The sequence below is a fragment of the Ascidia mentula genome, chromosome 6 (genome assembly GCF_947561715.1).
Source record: "Ascidia mentula chromosome 6, kaAscMent1.1, whole genome shotgun sequence".
NCBI classification, from domain to species: domain Eukaryota; kingdom Metazoa; phylum Chordata; class Ascidiacea; order Phlebobranchia; family Ascidiidae; genus Ascidia; species Ascidia mentula.
The window spans coordinates 7103143-7117386 of record NC_138571.1 but is presented as its reverse complement, the minus strand read 5'-3'; the positions used below and the strand labels follow the sequence as shown (position 1 = coordinate 7117386).

The following is a 14244-nucleotide window of genomic DNA, read 5'->3' as shown; positions in this document are numbered from 1 at the left end:
ACAGTTGCGACAAAACGTCTCGACAGATTCGCGCCATTTATGCCAATAAAACCGCTCGGAAACTTTTGCTAACGTTTTGGCAATGCCCAAATGTCCCCCTCCATGTACATCATCATGTAAGCTGGACGTCGCTTCCCAGACCAGGCTTGTCGGCAAAATGATTTTTAAATCATCCTCACAAGAGGAGTTTCCGCGGCAACAAAGAATGTCCGCCTTCAGTAACAAGCCACTATAACGGGACCAGTAGTGGCGAATCGCGGCGGATTCTCGCTTGACCGCTTTAAATTTCGGGCGTATACCTCTCTTGACCCATTCTCTTACGGCAGCTAGCTGCGGGTCGTTACTCTGCCGCTCCAACAGCTCGTTCTGTTCATATCCGATGGTTGCTTTCAAGTCCACGGCGTTAACCTGTTCAATCCCTCGGCCTTTATCCGCTATCTTGTATGGACATTCTGGATCATCCTCCAGGGAGTCTAGACGGGAAAGTGCGTCCGCGTTACGGTGTTTGCTTCCCTCCCTGTGATGTATATCAAAATCATAGGCGGAGAGATGTTCGACCCAGCGCGCGCATTGCCCGTATAATTCTTTTGACTTCCACAGCCACCTCAACGAGGAATGGTCAGTACGTAACATAAATTTTTGACCAAGGAGATAGCAACGGTAAAGCTTGGTCGCAAATATTACGGCGAGCAGCTCTTTTCGCGTGGTCGAGTAGTTGCGCTCTGACCTATTTAGGGTACGGCTGCCATAAGCCACAACACACTCCTTACCGTCAACTTCCTGGGAAAGGACGCATCCCACGGCAGTATCGGATGCGTCCGTGTCAAGTATGAATGATTTATTGAAGTTAGGGTAACAAAGGATAGGAGTGGGTCGTAAGGTACCGTTTCAACTGAACGAAGGCCTCCTGGCATTGGTCGTCCCACTGGAACCGCTTTCCTTTTTCTGTCTGCCTGTGGAGGGGACCTGCGATCTTCGCATAGTCACGAATAAATTTGCGATAGTAAGATGTTAGGCCTAAAAACTGCCGGATCTCTTTCACATTACGCGGTGTTGGCCATTCGGAAACCGACTGTACTTTGTTGGGGTCGCATCGTATTCCGTCCTTCGACAACACGTGACCTAAAAAAGCCACCTCCTCTTTGAAAAGCGAACACTTAGACGGCTTTAACGTCAGCCCCGCGGTTTGAACTCTCTCTAGGACGTCAGCTAGTCGATTTAAGTGTTGCTCGAAAGTATTGGAGTAAACAATAATGTCATCCAGATACGCTAAGGCACCGCGCCATTCGATCCCGCTTAATACCATGCGCATTAAGCGTTGAAAGGTCGCTGCCGAATTGCATAGACCCATAGGCATTACTTTAAATTCAAACAGGCCGACGTGACTGGTAAACGCAGTTTTCTCTTGCGAAGAGGCATCCATAGCGACCTGCCAATAGCCAGATTTCAGGTCTAGCGTAGAAAAATACGCCGCGTTCGACATTTGGTCAAGGCTGTCGTCTATCCGGGGGATCGGGTAACTGTTCTTTTTAGTTAGCTCGTTTAGCTTGCGATAATCGACACAAAAACGAGTCTCACCGGATTTCTTCCAAACCAACACGATCGGACTGCTCCACGGCGATTTAGACGGCCGAATCAGTCCTTGTTTGTCCATTTCTGCCAAAATCTCTTCCACTTTCGCCTTGTTGTGGTGGGGCATGCGGCGGGGTGGCTGTCGCACTGGAGCGTTATTTCCTGTGTCGATCACGTGACGCACCACGTCCGTGCGTCCAAGGTCAACGTCAGATGTTGAGAAGGCGTCCTGGTTGGCGCGAAGAAGGGCAAACAGCTCTCCTCTTTGTTCTTCAGTTAGGTGGTTTCCGATCTGAGCTTGCTCTATAATGCACTTAAACGGGTCACGGTTATCCGCTGTTTCGTGTGGTGACACCGAACAAATTTCTGCGCAGCCGCCAAAACAATCCGGGTGTTTACATTTCGCCGACGATCCATCGACTACCACACATGCGCCAGACATTGGACATTCGACATTGCCAAAGGCATAAACAGGCGATGCCTGGGCGATCCTTGACCCGCTTGGTATTTCTACCGCTTCGTCCCCCAAATTCGCGACATAGACCCCAACAGTGTTACTCTGCGCCATCGTTATACTCGTAGCCGTCAACAACCCATATTTTTCCACAAACCCGTCTATCTTCTCAGTTAGAAAAGGGGTTTCCCCGGTGTGCGGCTTTTGGCAAAAGTTTGCTGTTACACATACCTCGGTAAACGCGGGGATGGTGACATCGTCGACGACGTACACCTCGGAAGGTTGTGGCAACGGCACCGGAGAATGCGAGAGTGGCACGCTTGCATCCCCTGCTGTTAGCACGTTGGCTTCGTAGCAGATCTGGCATTTGTTTGACTGGAGGAAATCTAATCCTAGAATAAGGTCGTGCGTAAGATTGTCTACAATGTAAAAACTCGCGTGAGTCATCAATCCTCCCACTCGGAGGGGAAGCTCGACGCAGCCTTTTACCGCCAATTGCTGTCCGCCGGCCCCGACTAAGTTCTTCTTTGAGCACCTGTTTACCTGGTCGTGCTGCTCGGCGCTTAAGGAATGCCACCTTAGGGTATTAATCAAGCAGACACTGGAGCCGGTGTCCAACAATGCACACATTCTCGTCCGGCCGACCAGTAAGTTGACAAACCGCACCGGCGCTGCGGGTGTAGTGGGTTTTTGCACCGACTTTGGCGCCAAACATTTGGGTGCATCTCGAGCTATACGTTTTTGGTCGAAGTGACATTTTATCTCCGGTGCGCGACGAATCGATCTGGAAAACGAAGGTGTACGTGGTATGTTTTGACGTCTCGTGTTGACGTCCCTTGTGCGCATACCCGTGCGCGGGCAGTCGCGCCGCATATGGTCAAGTCCACCGCAACCATAGCAAGTCCGTTCTCGCACGTTGTTGTATTGTGGTCGTTCGCGCTTTATGGCATCCACTTGAGCTTGTAACTTCGATAAGGTGTCCTCGAATTGTGCGTTCTTTTCCTTGGAACGTTTCTCCATGTCTTCTAACTTTTTTAGCACTAATCCCATCTCTGATGCTTTTGTGTTTACCGCAGCGACTTGGACTAAGCTCGGTGTTTGTGTGTTGACAACGACTTGAGCTGCGGCTCTGAATGATTGCAGTAAGGTAATGTACAGAACCTCATTTTTAAGGGCCGCGTCAGCGGAGTTGCTGTAGGCACCATCGCCCAGTGTCTGTAGGGCGTAAACAAATTCACGTGCTGATTCGCCAGGTAATTGTACGCGCCTTATCAGCTCGGCGCGTTGACGGTCTGCTTGTTGACCAGTAGCCCTTTGGCGCAATGCGCGTTCTTTGAGGTCCTTGTAGGAAACCTCGAACAAGTTTGCGTCTTTTTCTTGTATTGTCCATTTCAAGTCGTTGTCAATGCTTGCCAGGAACAGGTGTCGTTTCATTTCTTCTGAGGCCTCGACGCTCGTACAATATGACTCAAATACATTAAAATACTGTCCTAGGTCAGCTCCTGGCCGTAAAGGCGGATGTTGCATTAAAACATTAAAAGCCGGGTGTGGTGACAGGGTCCTGGCGTGCTCGCCAAGTTGTTACGGAATTATTTCGGCAGCTTTGCAATTAAGCGGTTAGATGTTTTTGGGTGGCGATGTTATTCCCCAATTAACCCTTCTACCTAATTCGGTACTTTGCACAAAACTACCTCCCTAATTCTGATACTGCCCAGAACCCTGCAATAACGGCTCACCACAAAGCCAAAGTAACCCAGGCTGATTTAACTTATTGGACGTCGTGTTCAACTATAAAACGAATAAAAACAGTACAAAATGCCACTGGCCAAGATCTCAATAATCCACAACACCGTAAAAGAGATGCTCACTACACGACGCCCAGAAGAAGACTCGCTAGATTTAGGGAAATCCTTCGCTACACCACAATCACCAACCAATCAGGATGCGCCTTCTCGACACGCGGCACATCCGGGGCATAAGCGGAGCGTAAAATAATAGGAGAGGGGAGACGAAAGTAATAAAATAGTGTGGTGAAAGTGAAGTGAGAGACTTAAAAGCGATATACGTGCGCAAAACAATATAATAAATAAGTGGTAACAACGAAAGTAAACAGTGAAATTACAAGGTGCCAGCAAGAAAGGTGAAAACAATGAAATACATACAATAACTAACAAAAGTGAAAGGTGACGTGAAGGAAAGAAAATTCGTAACAAAAATTTTGAGATAGTTCGGGAAAGTGGGATAAGGAATTTTGAAATTATGGGGAGTAGTGGATTCATCAATAATTGGGTGGTGAAGAGGTTTTAGTTTTCGAGTTATGAAAGTCGAAAATGTATTGATAGTGGGGAGAAGGTGTTGTTGCGTGTGGGAGGTTTTTTCTAGTACGAATGTTGAAGAGCTTACAGATTCTATGATGGAAAGTTGCGGAATAATAGGGAATTCCAAAACGCGGTGATTGTAATATTGTTTGATAGAATGGAGAAATGATTGGTCAGAGAAAAGGGGAATGTTTGCTGCCCCGTAACGATATTGTTACCAGCACGGGCTGCCAGGATGTTAATTGACACAGTTGTATTACTTGGGCTGAAGACAAACCAGATGTGAAGTTTGAGCTCATATTTTTTTTTGGCAGACATTTGGATTACATCGATTGCAAGTGCGAGGAGTGGCCGCTGTTGGACTTTCATACAGTCGCCGTTGTCAAATAGGATCCTGATATACGTCACTAATGCGTGACAAGTGGCAGCAAAGAATCGCTGCCAATAAACAAATGTGGTTTTTCTAAGTATGTTGTTCGGCAACACAAACTATGGCGAAGAAACCTTCAGGACTTTCCATTCCCACTCCATCTCCTGACCCCAGAAAATCTCGTCATTCGATTGGACCTCTCAAGTCACGTGTTTTAGTCTGGTGCTTGGGAAAGAAATAGACAATTCAATAGTCGAGAATTTCATGCTACAGACGTTTTAATTCTTGTATCACAATCATTTTCAGTGTAAAATGCAGACGAGCCGGCAAAATTGTACAGTGAAGTAACAATAATTAAAGAGTGGGTGAGTAGAAGAAGCGCAATTGTTGAGATTAGAAGCCGAACAGCGAGTTGCCTGCGGTAATTATAAAAGCAAGGGGAAAAAACAAATGAATGCACTGTGTACAACAAATAAATTAAAATATTATAAAATACATGGCGACCACGGGAGGTTTAAATGTTTAAAATCTGTTGAATCTGTTAAACGGAACATGGTAAGTATTACAGTTTGCTATAAATATTCTCACGTTTCAAACTCTTGCATTTCACCTTTATAAATCTCACAAAAGAATTTCACTAATCTGTATATTACAGATAGTTTCCGAAGCAATTACAAGCAAAGAATACGTGGGTCAGAATTTTCTTCTCAAGCTGCGTTTTTTACTGCAGAGTGTAATGATTGTTTGTTTCTATTTCAATATGTATTCATTTTGCAAGCAATTGTATGCAAGGAACTTTTATGCGTATAGGTCAAGAAAACACAATAAATGACCCGAAAAAGACGCACATAGATTTCTGGCATGATTGACTTGAAATCTTTAAAATTACCACAGGTATGACTTTCTGCATTCTTGTGCTTGTATTTCCTTATGTGCATCATTTTGTGTTGTTTTTCAATCATGCCAGAAATACATGTGCGTGTTTTTCGTGTTATTAATTGCGTTTACTTAAACTTATACTTCGCCGGGCAGTTATTCATAATTACCAAGCTGGTACATAGCTATGTCATCACCACAAAGGCAACCGCTGAGTGGCGCAAAAAGTTCAATGCACGTGTGTGTCAAGCAAATCCTGCTTCCCATGTGAACTGTTCAGTGCCAGCTAAACTGCTTGTGTGAAAAGGATTGAAGTTAACGTTGCCTGTCTTGTGTCTCCATGTTGGCACTTGATTCTAATACTTTACCAATAGGACTTTTTGGTGATTCTGACACTGTTTGGTGATTCTGATAATTTATCAAAAGGTTTCTAAATTAAAAGCTGTTTTAAGGAATTGATTTGTCATGCATACGATCAAGTATATGAGTTTTCACAACGATTCGCCAATGCAATTATTGCAGCTTTGTTTGATTTTTCTAAATTACTTTAGCATTTATTTCTTGTGCTTTTTTTCTGTTCCTCATTTTGAAATTATTGTGTTTTTTTCTTCTTGAAACTAGCGTAATATCTGCTTCCTAGAAACCAGTGGTGCTGGCGGTTGATAAAGGATTTTTGTGTCCTATAGTCAGCATCACCCGCTGTACACAAAATATGTACATTAATTTATTGTATTTCAATTCGCGGAAATAAACTGACTGACTTGAGAAAAGCTCGAGATGATTGAATGCAGACGTCATCAGTGTATTCGTGGAGTTAAATGGCAAACATAAACTTTGAGGCTCTGACGATACGGTTCTTTACGGTGTTGTATGAGACGTGCCCACAATATTTCCGCCGCTATTATGTTAGCTGTGTCTTTTAGTACACCAAGTCATTTTTGTCAACACATTGGTGTTGTACCACCCTAAACCCGAGAATGAAGTGTTCAAAACACGGATCAGTCATATTTACAAGTGAAAACGGATAAAACCTATAACAACCAAAAGGTGCATCACGCAGTGGTAAAGCGTATGCGCCGAAGTCTTTAATGTCCTGTAACTAACTCATGAAGCAAAGCGTGTTGCTGTGTTAGACTTCCTTTAAAACCCTGTAAGTTATCATTTGTCATTTCATAGTTATGTTAGGATGTCTTTTAGGAACTATACAGAGTCAGCGGAAGTTTATTGTTGATGGTTTTGGTTTACCACACAGCATCTAAAGTTTAACTGATAATTTGTGGGTAGCTATAACTGTATGGTGTAGATATAGTTTTAGGATAGAACTGTGGCTTGATTGGAAAAAGAAACTTATTACTGATGTAATAGCTTTTATACTAAAACAGAGAATTCAGTTCAATTAGAAATAGAATCAAAGGCAACTGTAATGCGCAACAAATCAGGAAATGTCAACAAGTTTAGGAATTTATGAGGCAGGTCACAAAAGTGAGGCTTATTTTGAATACAGTGTTTTACCATTTCATAGCTCAGTCAGCAGTATAACTTAGGAAATAAATAATATTTTAATATATAACATCAATGCAACGACAATGGTCTCGTGGATTTAAAAAGCAACAATGTTTCAACAATTATAAACCAAAACCCTTAAAAGACGTAACAAGTGATAGTTAACTTGAACGAGATGATAAACAAACAAATGTTATCACTTAGGCGAATGGTTGACAACATCCACAACACCGCTAGTCATCATCTCGTATTTTTAAACACATTATAAGACACAAAATCACGCACCATATGTTTTTAATTGAATATATATAGACATTTTATACCGACATGCATTTGAAATTTTTGGTCTTAATTCTTTGGATGAAGAATATATCCGCTCTAACAGGTAAGTGCATTTAATTTAGTATTTATCGATCGATTAAACTAAGGGATTAGCTAAAAGTTACGGGATAATGAATCAGCCGGTCAAATTAATTGCAAAAAGTTGGTATCAATAATAAAACATTCTGGTTCAAACAACCAAAAATTATTAGTTGTAAACATCGCTTTACAATGTATGATAGCGGCTACAGGCAAAATATGCAAATAAAAATTTAGTCACAAACATACTATCAACGCAAATTAGTTCCTAAGCTGGCCTCAATACATGCAGATACCTGGTGTGGTGTTTACATTTACGCTGGTGTCCACTAATCAATTGTTATATTTCTGACAGTGACTTGCAACACCAAACTATCGGCTCTTAATTATTCCATATCGAGAGTTATTTGTCCTCCCAACTGTCCAACGGTCGGTTCATCAACTTTATGTGGAAGTTCACATTATTCCAAAGGTCCAATATGTCTCGCTGCAATGCATGATTTGTGGATAGATGGTAAGATAATCACTTGATGCACAACAAGGGTTTCCAGATCTATTTGTGCAATGATATTTTTCAATGCAAAATAAATTTGTCAAAAAATCCTCTTTCGAGAAAATAACTTTCTTTGCGTCTCTATTTTAAAATTAATGATTGGGATGAAACCTACCAAACAATTGATGTCCGTAACAAATATTGCATTGCTACGACTATGACCCCTACCCAATAAAATATTGCATTGCTACGACTATGACCTCTACCCAATAAAATATTGTTTTAAATCATTACGTTATGTAGCAAGTGGAGGACCAGTCGATATTTACCGCGGATTTGGTCAAATGAGTTATGTTGGTGAATCAAGAAACGGAGTAAAAAGCATATCTTGCCCAGCAGCAAATTACACTTACACATTTTCTGGTAAGTGTTTCAGTGCTGAAAGAAATGGTGAAACCTATCAAATAATTTAACGCTAATAATATTTCAAGTTACTTGTTCGACAACTGGAAATAGTGAGAATGATGTCACCCAAGTCGATTGTCCACCTGGTTGTCGTGGCAATACCTACTCATGCGGAACAGGCATATATACCGTCAATAGTTCGATTTGTGCTGCAGCAGTGCAAGAAGGAATTATACAAGGTTTTGCATATTGGTGCGTCTTTCAAAAGCTAAAACTTTATATCATCAATAATAATATCTTAGAAAAAGTCGGGGGTTTGGTAACTTTCTACAAATATTCACATAGAACCAACTTAGGAAAAAAAATCCATCGAACATCTTGCAATGGATCTAAGTTCACGTTTAGATCAGGTAAATTTGAATATTAATGAATTTCAACCAGTTGTAAAATCACAACTTGAATATTAGGTATGAACTATTGTTTGAATTCAAATCCTTGTCAAAACAATGCTACCTGTGTTGATCTTTTGGTTGGATATCGATGTGTTTGTGATCTCTGGTATGGAGGCAGTAGCTGTGAAAAAGGTACGACTACGTTGTTTAGGAAAGCTGTGTTTAATGCTAGACGTTTATTTTGCAAAATTGTAGATTGCAGTCTTGGAGTAAGAAACCGTACGATAATACCAGATAGTGCGATGACAGCTAGCTCATACTATAGTGACGAAATCAACACATATTATGCACCTTGGTTTGGAAGACTTGATCAGCTCTATGTTCATGGATTAACTATTGGAGGATGGGTTCCAATTCAACGTAATTAACTTAATTTTTTGATAAAACTGAATTGATACAAAAACTCTATCTGCAGAAAGTGTTGGTGAATACATTGAAATCGCACTGCAGAATCCCACAAAAATCACAGGTGTAATAACACAGGGAAGAGCCTATTATGACAATCATCAACAATGGGTTAAGACTTACAAGATATCATACCTGCCACCTAATTCGTCGGTTTGGAAATACGTAGCGAACTGTAATAACCCCAATGATGTAGGTTTGCAGTTTTGTAATATGTTGAAAAAATATGCACGCAAAAACGTCCATTGGATACATAAAAGTGGGCGAAAATGTTTCTCACATCAACAAAAATAATGCAGAATTTTGAAAAAATATTGATTCGAAAGCAAATAACTTGTAACTATCTTCACAAAGTTGATTTGAGATTTGTCTGCAATAATTCAATGCATTTATCAGGGTTTTAATGCATTTACCAGGTTTTTATTGGGAATATAGACAGGACAACGAAGGTTACTAATCGATTTCTCCAACCGGTGATTGCCATCAAGCTGCGACTTTATCCACAAACTTACAATAACTATATGGCTGTTCGTCTTGAGTATCTTGTTTGTTAATCTAGACTATACTGAATTTCATATTTAAGACACAACGTGGAAAAATAATGCAAGATAGAATGCATAGAAACTTTTCATTAATGCTTAGTTATTTCCACAATACAATACAAATAAATAAAAATATCTGAATAATTTTGAGTGCAAGTGAAATTCGCCTCACGTTTTGCCATATACATAAGTTTTGAAACAAGCTTCATTGTAAATTTTTAAAAGTGAAAGTATTTATCGTGTTCATACAAAATTCAATATTATATGTGTGCAATAAACTCAATGTATAACAGTGATATTGTATTATTTGATCGGTCCATCTCATCTCACAGTTATTCGCGCTTTCAAAAGTCATTGTAACATACCACACTTTCATCTCTTTTATAATATTTGCAGGGTGGTGGAAACGAATAATTAAACTGCAACATTTACATAACCAAAATTTTACTTGAATTCAAGTATCCCTCGTTACAAATCCACGTTTTGTGAGAGAGAATAAACGTCGGTTGGTGGACAGCAGCCGGTCGCACTGGAAGGTGATGGTAGCGACAAGTCGCATCAGACGTTAGTTGGTCATCCGGCCCAGCTGACCAAAGCCAACCATTTGAAACGAAAATGCTAAATTGGTTCATAAAACGTTTCCTTTAGTCCTATTCGGTACACTTAAAGTGTCCAAAGGACTGTGTAAAAACGATGAAGATGGTCGAGATCGGCTGGTAAAAACGCGCTTTTTGAAACATCGCATCGCTAGTGGTGGCAGTTGTTAAGCGCCCTAAGCCTGCATCGATAAACGGATTCTACGGCAATAAATTTCTGATTTAGGCGTTGAGTTTATCAAAAGAAAAAAACGAAATGAAATCGAGAATAAAAACAAGAAAAAAAATCCTTAAATGAGACACATGAAATAAGTAAAAAAAAAAGGAAACGCAAAAATCGATGAGATGTTAAGAAACGGCTAATACTTGGATCTAATAAAATCAACAACATTATTTTTAAAGGAATGGCGCGAAAGTGACCTGCTGAAAGGTTTTATATATTTTCCCAAAATATTTTCCCCTTGTATTTAATCACCCTAATGGACGAAGGCGATGTCAACGCGGTAATGTAAAGCAGTGCTTAACTAAGGTGTTTATTGAGAAGTGATGGACTTGCGTTACTTTTTTCTTGATTGTTGATCTACGGGGATCTGGCAGTGGCACGATTTCAGGTAGAGGTGATCCGGGAGTTTCATCCATCACCAATCCACGTAATAAGAAAACTGTTCTGGTCGTTTGTTTTATTTAATTGTTGATTTTCGACACAACTCAACATACTTTTACGGTTCGCATGTTTTTTACTAGATTATTAGAATTCTTCGTGACTAGTATTATCACAAATAAACCTGACTCTTAGTTATATTCACGTAATATGCACAAACGTTAAGATTTCATTAAAAATCTAAACATCTATTCTTTAGTTTTATTTAATTGTTGATTGTCGACACCAAGTTGCAACTCTCCAGACTTCATTTTCACGCGTACGACCGAATTTAACCAGAACATCCACTGAACAAAACTCATTGAGAAATGTACAATAATTTATTTACATTTTTAGCGATGTCAAGCTGACGTTGGCAGTAATTTTGCAAACAACGTTCAAACACGTGCAACTGTGCCAAATAACGTGAACACAGTTTAACCGGATATGGTCGAGAAGTTTAAATTGCGCACAAATTACACAGATATTTTTAATTATTCCGGATATAGATTCTTTGTGGAGATATTTCGGCATGCATGAAAACTTTCTACTTTTCTGTCTTGCATTGATTCCCCTGTTATTTGAAACGTGTTAACAAACAAGATACTCATGACGGAGAGTCATTTGGTTGTTGTATGTTTGTGGATAAAGTCGCAGCTTGATGGCAATCACTGGTTGAGGAAATCTTCTTGTAACTCTTGTTGTTCTGTCAGTATTCCCAATAAAAACCTAATTAATATTATTTATTATTAAGGAATTCTAAGAATTGCGAATTTAGTGTTGTGGTTGTTCGTAATTTGGTGCATTTTAACGCTACGTGCCGGAATCTACGTTTTTTTGCATGCATATTTTTTCAAACTAACGCAAAACAGCAAACCTACATCACTGGGGTTATTACAGTTCGCTACGTATTTCCAAGCCGACGAATTAGGTGGTAGATATGCTATCTTGTAGGTCTTAACCCATTGTTGATGATTGCCATTGGCTCTTCCCTGTGTTATTACACCTGTGATTTTTGTGGGATTCTGCAGTGCGACTTCAATGTATTCACCAACATTGGCTGTACAAAGAGTTTTTATATCAATTCAGTTTCATCAGAAAATTAAGTTGATTACTTTGATTTGGAGCCCATCCTCCAAAAGTTAATCCATGAACATGGGCCTCATCAAGTCTTCCAAACCACGATGCATGATATGTATTTAATCCAAAATCAAAGTATGAGCTTGCTGTCATCGAACTATCTGGTATTATCGTACGGTTTCTTACTCCAAGACTGCAATCTGTAAATTCATCAAATATTAAATATCTTGATCTAAAGTTTCTTTAAATTAAACAAACGCACCTTTTTCACAGTTACTACCTCCATACCACAGATCACAAACACATCGATATCCATTTAAAAGATCAACACAGGCAGCATTGTTTTGACAAGGATTGGGAAAGCAGTCGTTGACATCTAATATTTCATTTGTGTTGTTTGACAATTAATAAATTACGTTAATTTTATGATTTACCTGATCTAAATGTGAACTTAGATCCCTTGCAAGACGTTTGATTGCTTTCAAAGTTGACTCCACTCAAATATTTGTAGAAAGTTACCAAACCCCCGTCTTTTTCTAAGATATTAATAATCATAACATAAAATTTGAACATGTTAAGAACACAACAAACTATATTACCTTGTATAATTCCTTCTTGTACTGCTGCAGCACAAACCGAACTATTGACGGTATATATACCTGTTCCGCATGAGTAGGTATTGCCACGACAACCAGGTGGACAATCGACTTGGGTGACATCATTCTCACTATTTCCAGTTGTCGAACAAATCACTTAAAATATTATTAGCATTAAATTATTTGATGGATTTCACCATTTCTTTCTGCACTGAATCACTTACTGGAAAATGTATAAGTATAATTTGCTGCTGGGCAAGATATGCTTGTTACTCCGTTTCTTGATTCACCAACATAACTCATTTGACCAAATCCGCGGTAAATATCGACTGGTCCTCCACTTGCTGCATAACAAAATGATTCAAAATATTGCAATTAATTTTGTTCATGGTCAAATAAATTAAGAATTTCTCGTATAAATCATGATTTGGATCAAGCTGTGTGTCGTGATTTTTTCTATTTGAGGTCAACAAATCTAATTGTGGGGTCGCAGAACAGTTTGCTGTTGTAGGGCAATTCCTTATTTTGCTTGTTTGTTGTTTATTATGGGTCGACCCATAGGCGCATCCACGGAGGTTGTCCGAGGGAAACTTTCTTTAAACTTAACCTAAAAACCACATCGCGCTTGCACTGGACATTGTTTCCAAATAAGGGAGCACGCAATTGTGCAAATTTTACGACAGTAACATTTCCTTAAAATTATTTTTATAAAGTAGAGGCACACAAGCAATATTTCAAAATAAGGTTGTTCAGAAATTTCTCGTCAAAACGATAGGCGCGGAAGAAAAGGATTTGGGAAGCCTTGGTACGCATTATGTAATTATCTTACCATCTATCCACAAATCATGCATTGCAGCGAGACATATTGGACCTTTGGAATAATGTGAACTTCCACATAAAGTTGATGAACCGACCGTTGGACAGTTGGGAGGACAAATAACTCTCGATATGGAATAATTAAGAGCCGATAGTTTGGTGTTGCAAGTCGCTGTCAGAACGAAATTAGCTAAAAAATGTTTACAATAAGTCATAATACAACGGCATCAGCTTAATTATAACAATAAGCTGCAGTCAGTATAAGTTCCACCTGTTACTTTTGTCGAAAAAAACGTGGTTTATGGCAAATATCCGCCAAATTTTGGTGAAGGATCTATATTTTGTTGATCAGGTAAACATAAGAGAAAATGGTGTGCTTATTATCTACCCACAATAATTACATGTGGTCATATGATAACATAAATGATTAATCAATATGGTAAAGCATGCTCGCGACCAACATTTGTTTAACTTAACACTACCTGGCATTGTTTTCAGAATTCACATGGTAACCAAAATTGTTTTTCTACAGATCATTTACCTATACAATATTTTACAGATTGTGGAAATGAAAAAATATGTTAAGCCTCTGTGGACTGACGTATTAAATTCAAAAAATTGCTTTGCACTAATTAATTTTATGCTTTAAAACAATGCTCTTCTTAAGCAGCAATGAACCTTGTGTCGCCTGTCATGTTTTCTTTTAACCTAGGTCTTAATACTTCCTTTACATTACAAGTTGTTTCTTGTTGTGGTATCAAATATT

General features: G+C 39.5%; 2 protein-coding genes and 1 pseudogene across 2 annotated transcripts; 1 reads left to right on the top strand and 2 right to left on the bottom strand.

The window, feature by feature from the left end:
• Positions 1-68: 68 nt before the first annotated feature.
• LOC145907076 (uncharacterized) lies at positions 69-6759 on the bottom strand (annotated as a pseudogene).
• A 604-nt stretch (positions 6760-7363) lies between these two features.
• Positions 7364-9762, top strand: LOC145906634 (discoidin, CUB and LCCL domain-containing protein 1-like). Its single transcript, XM_082994087.1, has 9 exons — positions 7364-7478; positions 7809-7967; positions 8250-8369; positions 8438-8590; positions 8654-8761; positions 8819-8935; positions 8999-9163; positions 9219-9400; positions 9625-9762. The coding sequence occupies exons 1-9, from the start codon at positions 7421-7423 to the stop codon at positions 9760-9762; spliced, it is 1200 nt and encodes a 399-aa protein (XP_082850213.1). The 5' UTR covers positions 7364-7420.
• Positions 9763-11483: 1721 nt separating this feature from the next.
• LOC145907075 (EGF-like repeat and discoidin I-like domain-containing protein 3) lies at positions 11484-13967 on the bottom strand. Its single transcript, XM_082994510.1, has 9 exons — positions 13961-13967; positions 13492-13668; positions 12887-13006; positions 12666-12818; positions 12501-12602; positions 12329-12442; positions 12102-12266; positions 11868-12046; positions 11484-11715 (listed from the first exon to the last, which is right to left on the bottom strand). Exons 1-9 carry the CDS (start codon positions 13965-13967, stop codon positions 11578-11580), a joined length of 1155 nt encoding a protein of 384 aa, XP_082850636.1. The 3' UTR covers positions 11484-11577.
• Positions 13968-14244: the final 277 nt, after the last annotated feature.